Source organism: Lepisma saccharinum (genome assembly GCF_977018435.1).
Source record: "Lepisma saccharinum chromosome 12 unlocalized genomic scaffold, izLepSacc3.1 SUPER_12_unloc_1, whole genome shotgun sequence".
Classification (NCBI taxonomy): domain Eukaryota; kingdom Metazoa; phylum Arthropoda; class Insecta; order Zygentoma; family Lepismatidae; genus Lepisma; species Lepisma saccharinum.
The window spans coordinates 8,830,891-8,838,174 of record NW_028142891.1 but is presented as its reverse complement, the minus strand read 5'-3'; the positions used below and the strand labels follow the sequence as shown (position 1 = coordinate 8,838,174).

The 7,284-nt window shown below is 45.0% G+C and overlaps 1 protein-coding gene across 1 annotated transcript; it reads left to right on the top strand.

Annotated features, from left to right (window-relative positions):
- The first annotated feature begins 5,898 nt into the window (after positions 1-5,898).
- On the top strand, positions 5,899-6,881 carry LOC145982161 (uncharacterized). Its single transcript, XM_083115729.1, has 2 exons — positions 5,899-6,066; positions 6,741-6,881. The coding sequence occupies exons 1-2, from the start codon at positions 5,899-5,901 to the stop codon at positions 6,879-6,881; spliced, it is 309 nt and encodes a 102-aa protein (XP_082971855.1).
- Positions 6,882-7,284: the final 403 nt, after the last annotated feature.

Sequence of the window (7,284 nt, the reverse complement as noted above, 5' to 3'; positions counted from 1 at the left end):
TGCAAAATAGCCTTAGTGCTGACGCACCCACAATTTTAAATTCAAATTCAAACAACGGAGGGTCCAGCCCTTGGAGCAGGTGACCATGCGTAAGACGGCTGTCTCCTAGACGCATGCGGGTGAGAATAACTTCTTCTCGCCGAGAGGGACGGGACGAGGAACGCCAAGCACCTATGGTGGGCTTAATAGCGTGAAGCTTGTTCCCCGTTTCCGCATCCCACTCGGCCTGCCAAGTGTCAAGAAGGCAACAACGAAACACATTCCGCAGGTCGCCAGCTGGCAATAGGTGGACGAGAACGTCGCCATCTGCATCAGCAGACTTGGCGGCAGCATCTGCTGCTTCGTTCCCCAGGATGCCAACGTGGCTAGGGACCCAACAGAAGTGTACATCCGCGCTGGCAGATAAGGACACAAGCCGTCTAAATATGCGTTGCACTACCGGATGCCGGGAATACGGCGAATGCAGAGACTGCAACACGCTGGCCCATTCACATATGCAAAGTCCAGTGCCTTTAGAATGGCGTACAACTCTGCCGTGTAGATGGAACAGGCAGGATGTAGCGAGTAACTGAAACTTTGAGAGTCTAGGACGAAGGCGCAACCAACAGATTGCACTGTCTTGGACCCATCCGTGTACAACACATTAAAATTGGGGTGCTTCGCACGAAGTTCTAAAAACCGTTGCTGGTATACAACCATTGGTGTTTCTGACTTTGGAAGGGCAATCAGAGCGAAATCGATTGAAGGTGCAGGAAACTCCCAGGTCGGGAGAGGCGGAATGAGTGGAGAGACGCCAGGAAGAACACTGTCAACACCAAGTGCTGACAGGATCTCGTCTGCACGAACACCAAATGGTCTAGTGACACTAGGGTGGAGCCGGTACTTTGCCAGCCTACTCTCGTCGGAGATGGTGTCAAATGAAGGATGTGAAGGCGTCGAGCGAAGATGGAGGAAGTAGTTCCTAAAAGCCGCTGTCTTCGCAGAGACAGCGACGGCTCAGATGTCTCTACGTACAAACTGGCGACTGGACTGGTCCGAAAGGCACCAGAGAACACACGTATACCAGCATTGTGGATGTTGTCTATGATGCGAAGTCTAGATGGGCGGGCAATAGAATACACAACACATCCATAATCAAGCTTCGACCTGATAAGTGCACGGTACAGGCGAAGCAGTACCGTCCTATCAGCACCCTAGGAAGTGTTAGATAAAACACGTAAAAGGTTGAGAACTCGAAGACAAGAGAACTTTAACTGGCGAAGGTTAATTTTAATGTTAATTTCTTATCGAAAATGAGGCCCAGGAAGCGGACCTCATTCACGAAGCACAGGGGAGATTTCCCCATGTACAGGTCAGGATCGAAATGACATGTACGCTGACGACAAAAGTGGACACACACGGATTTCTCGGATGAGAAGGTGAAACCTGTTTGGGAGGACCACTCAACCAATCGGTTTATCGTCAGTTGGAGTTGACGAGAAGCTGACGCGAGATTCCGTGAGCGACAAAATATCTTGAGGTCGTCTACATAGAGGAGGCCATATACAGGGGAAAGAATGTTTGCCATAACACTGTTCACTGCTATGGCAAACAGAGTCACAGTCACACTTAATACGCTGCCCAGGAAGCCCGTTGTTCATGATTTACAGAGCTAGACTGCGTGGCCAAGATATTAGCTATGTCTCCGGAATCTGTGTACAACGTCCCATCGTGCTCCAGAGCGTTCATAGGAGTAGATGCATCCCCCCTGGATGCGACGTACTTTGGTCCAAATGGCTTTCGACGAAGCCTGCTTCGTCAGAGAAGACACGTATTGGACCCAGCCCGTCTTCTTACTGGCTCGAATGAGCCGACGGGCACGGGCACGCTTAATGCGTCACTGCTCGAGGTTTACGGCAGTGTGGTTCCTATTAAATCGATCGAGAGCATGATTGCGGTCCTTGAACGCTGCACCGATCTCCGCAGTCCACCAGGGAACTGGGCGTCGCCTCGCAGGTCCACTGGGATGTGGAATGGAGGTGCGTGCAGCATCATGCACTCCTGACACAAAGACATCTAAGGCGTCGATTGGTGGTAAAGTAGACGCAAGATCGACTTCAAGGTCCACTGCACGCTCGAAGGCTTCCCAGTCGGCCCGACTGAGATTCCAGTGAGGGTGTTGTTCACGTGATTGCTGAAGATGCTCGAAGGTAAGAATGAGAGGGAAGTGATCACTCCCACAGAGATCAGGATGAACGCTCCAAGATGCGGTAGGAGCAAGGTTGGGACTGCAAAAGGACAAGTCCAACGCAGAGTATGTGCCAGAGGAAGGACTGAAATATGTGGGAGTTCCATCATTCAGCAACGTTAAACCTGATGCCTCACGGAATTGATCTACAATTTGACCCCGGAGCTCTGTACGAACGGAGCCCCACAAACAGTGGTAGGAATTAAAATCGCCCAAAAGAACTACAGGAGACGGAAGTTGTTCGAATATACACTGGAGGTCCCCAAGAGAGAATCGCTCCTACCTTGTGATGTAGACACAGCACACAGATATTGGCTGTGGTAGATGGACCCGCACGGCGACAGCTTGGAGGGGGTGGTGAGAAAGATTGTTGTTGAGTGGATGGTATCTCGAACACCGATTGCAACAGCACCGTGTGCACGACGACCCTCAGGATGCTTGTCGGTGCGGTAAAGCGTGTATCCGTTTAGAATCACTGATTCATTTGGACGAAAATGTGTCTCTTGGAGACATAGAATGGCAGGGTCAAATTCAGATATTAAGATTTGCAGTTCCTTGAGAGTTCGGTCCCATGATCAGGCAGACTACACTTACCACAAAGGGCGGTAGTGGCGTTGCAGGAAGGCTGAGTGTGCCCAAAGTGCTGGCATTTGAAAAATCGCATCGGGTTAGGGATGTATGGACGGACTTTTAGCCTCAAATATCCAGGCCGTACAATATCTGGGAGAGTGGTCATTTGAAACGTCAGTATGAGTGAAGCAGTTGGTACTAGTTCTCCGGACTTACGAGTCTTTATTCGCTGCACTGCGGTCACATGTTGGTCTGAAAGTGCTTCAAGAATCTTTTCCTCCTCAGCATTTAGCAGATCCCAGTGGCGAATCACACCTCTACTACTGTTAAGTTGACGGTGAGGTTCAACATTAACAGGGAAGTCGCCCAAAGATCTTAGCTTTAAAAGGTTGTTGGTCTGGCGATCTGTGCTGGTCTGGATCAGTAGACTCCCGTTTCTCAGCTTTTTTATTTCTGGTACATCTGAACCAGCGGCGTAGTCTAGCTGTTTCTTGATCAGAAATGGTGACAAGTCCTTTAATGTAGCAGCTCCATGTTTTTTGGTTGTTGCAGATTCATCGTTACTCTCGGTCTGCTGCACTATGCTAATCACAAGATAACGTGGCACGTTACTTGTCTTTTCCACTAACTGAAGCGGGCTCGAAGGCCGCGCTCGTTTTGGGGGTTTCCCCCCGTTTGAGTTGTTTTTTGTACCCATATACAAAAAGATTTATTGTGGAGGGTCCATAAATTGTCGCCTCGACATGCCCTCTATGCCGAGGAAGGCCTACCCCCAAAAATGGAGGCTACTCGAGGACCAAACCGAAATCCCCGAGGCCACGTTCGCGACTGCACCTACCCCTGCAGCCTACACTGTCCCATCGGCACGTGCAACTCACACCTTATGATAGGTTTTTTATCGAGGTTGTCTCCTCTAGCAGGACCCTTAGTTATAGGGAGGTCAAAGATATGGAGATGAATGACGTGATGAAATGGTGAAAACGTGAGATATGGATGTGAAGAATGAGTGAAATGATGAGATGAAAATGACCTCCCTACCTTAGTTTCTTAGAGGGAGGTCAAAAATATGGAGATGAATGACGTGATGGAATGGTGAAAAACGTGAGATATGGATGTGAAGAATGGGTGAAATGATGAGATGAAAATGACCTCCCTACTAAGCCCCCTCGCCCCGTCAGGGCAGTCCTCCATGGAGGGGGAACGACGCCATCTTTAAATCATTTCTTCATGTCTTTGCATCATACGCAATGGTTGCGCGCGCATTTCCTCCACAGACACACACACACACATTAGCATACGCACGTGTTAGGTTAGCATACATCAACAAACAACATCACAAATCCATTGCCCCCTTTCCCCCCCGTTTCCGACGTCTTCAACGTGATCAAACACGTTCTGCTGACTCAGCAATAAAGCCGCTCGTACCCCGCTACAACAGGATGTAACATAACACCAGTCGCATCGAATTTTTGCTGACGCGTAGGAATGAAGTGCTGTCATTCTACTAGTGTTTGTGAAAAGTAGTAAAAGGTAAGTTAAATATAGTAGCAATTCTTGCTCGCTCTTCTGTGCTAAGCGTTGGTCGCAAGTTCAGTTACCTTCAACATAAATGGTACAGAATTAGTTTTCATTCCCTGTAACAGTTACCACTATGCAATGTTATTAACATTATGCAATGGATTCCACATTATGTATTAAGGCTCACCGTGGTCGGCGTGCAATGCACAAGACACTCTGTTCTCTCTCTCTAGCGGCACAAGTCCCCGAAGCACCGGCCAACATCAGTGCTCTACAGCAAGGCGCACCGTGGTCGCCCAAACTGTATAAGACACACTGTTCTCTCTCTGCCGGCTGGCCATCTCAAGTATTTCTTGGAGAACTACTTTCGAAACGATGCAAAGGAAATATCCTTTCGCCAGGTTCAATATTCTGAGGTTGAAACGGCAGTGTAGGCAGAATGAATTAATGTATTCAATGTAGTCGGAATGAAAAAGAGCCATATTAATGTTTGTTTTTCATTTAGTATGATGATCTTTTTCAGTGTAGATAACATTGTCATGAAAGTATACTGTATTATTAATAAACCAACCTACCTCTTTGGAGGAGTGGTGAACCCAGACTCGAATGAAAGTCAAAGCATAATTGCGTGTTTATCGTAACTAACCAACAGATAGAAAAGCCACTAAAACAACAAAATTAAAAAAAATATTTCATAATTGAATGCAGCACTTCTTATCAATGGATATTGCTCGAAATGTGAGCATGAAATATATATTATTTTGTAACTTCTAACTATATTTTTATCTTTCAGATATCCCAGCTAGTAGATGCGGGCTTAAAAAAAATGCTGTTCCAAGCCAGAATCTTCCGAAATCACCAGGTCATGGAATGATTAGTAAAAGGCAAGGACGAAGTAAAGCTGTCATGAGACTTGACATGGACAGCAAGCAAAACTGTACACATTCACAAGCACAGGAAGCAGAAGTATCTGAAGCTGACAGAGAGGCAGCAGATGGTTTGTGTTATTAATGCAATGTGAGTCTGCAAACGAACATCCACAATCGGAAACCGATGAACTACCTAACCCCGTGCCAGTTCTGAAACATGATAAAAGTGTTCAAGTTAAGAGTGGTGAGATTATACAGCCATTTGTCACTTTTATCAACAATGACAAAAAACTAAACACCATGACAGGGATTCCATCGTTTGTGTTGTTACATCAGCTAGTATCTATGGTGGATGCAATTTGCAAAGATAAGAGAGTACATAAATTGAGTGTAAAAGAAAGAGTAATTTTAACTATGATGAAACTGAAACAAAACTACATTTTCTCTACTAAGTGTTTTGTTTGGTGTTGTGACCAGTGCAATTTAAAAAAGAATATTTGTAGATACATTATTGTTCTTTCCGAGTGCCTCGAAGCAGCAATACCATGGCCTTCAGCAGACATAATTGGCCGGTTAAGACCCTTGTGCTTCAGCCAGTTTGCAAAAGTAAGGAATGTGCTTGACTGTACAGAACTTGTGGTGCAGAAACCGAAATGTCTCCAGTGTAGAATAAAATTGTACTCTCAGTATAAATATAATTTTACGATCAAGCTCATGACTGGTGTGTCGCCAGATGGATTAATTACATTTGTAAGAGTATCAGACAAGTTTATATTTGAAGATTCAAAATTGATTGAAAAGTTGGAAGCACATAAGGATGAAGTGATGGGAGACAAGGGATTTTTAATTGAAAATGTGTGTTCTGCACATGGCATTTCAATTGTGAGGCCACCCTTTTTGAATTTGAATTTAAAATTTTGGGACCATCAGCACTTAGGTTTTTTTTGCTCCCGTCACAGTATACGGGGGCCAGCCCCTTACCATTACATATAACAACTCTAACGTTGCATAACTAAAAATCTTCTGTTAAAAGCTGAGGCTGTAATGAGCACGAATGAGGACAAAACACAGGAAAACACACACAAAATTATACTGGCCATAGTGCCAGTCGCCAGAGCCTCGTTAGTCTTTAGTCCAGGGTGCACTATGTGGAAGTGAATTTGAATTTGAATTTGAATTTGAAGTTAAAATTTTGGGAGCGTCAGCACTTAGGCTATTTTGCTCCCATCACATTATACGGGGTCCAGCCCCTTATCTTTACAAAGAACAACTCTAACGTTGCATAAATAAAATCTTAAAAGCTTAAAATGTTCTGACTTCCGTTAAAAGCTGAGGCTGTAAAGGGCCCTCAGCACACACAAGGACAAAAAACAGGACAACACACACAAAATTATACTGGCCAGAGTGCCAGTCGCCAGAGCCTCGTTCGTCTGCAAAACGCAGTCCAGGGTGTACTAACGTGGAAGTGAGGTTGACAGTTGGGTGTTCTACGTGGAAAATCACCCCTTACACCCCTATGTGGAAGTGAGGTTGACTTTTGGGCGCCTACGTGGAAGGTACCCCTTAAACCCCCACCTTTTTTGAGAAATAAAAAAAAACAATTGACAAAAGAGGAGGCCATCCTAAGTAGGAATATTGCACGAGCAAGAGTACATGTTGAGAGGGCAAATCAAAGAATAAAAATATTTAAGATGTGAACTAAATTGGATTGGTCATTAGTTAATGTCATCAGAGTAGCATTCATAGTTGCCTGTGCTATTGTGAACTTAAGTCCACCCATACTTTCTGATGAAAGATTCTGAGAAACAAAACAGTTGTCATATTTATGCTATTTTGTACGTTAATGTGATTTTAATTATGCATTACTTGCATGAATTTTGTGTGGTTCAATTCCTTGTGCTTAAGTATTAATTTTAGTGATTTTCTTTAGTTCATGAATTGAATTGAATTGCATTGAGTTAAAATTTCTGGGTGCGTCGGCACTTAAGGCCATTTCGCACCCTTCTATGTATAAGGGAAAATATCCCTTATCTAAAATTCTGACTGAGAACTTAAAAAAGGGGTGTAAAGAGCCCCTTGGGAAAAACTATAATTGCAAGG

Excerpts from the sequence above, each read along its gene's own strand:
- LOC145982161 (XM_083115729.1), top strand. The coding sequence starts at position 5,899 with ATGACTGGTGTGTCGCCAGATGGATTAATTACATTTGTAAGAGTATCA. Across the intron at positions 6,067-6,740 it reads CTGCACATGGCATTTCAATT|GTACCCCTTAAACCCCCACC; the intron begins GTGAGGCCACCC and ends CCTACGTGGAAG.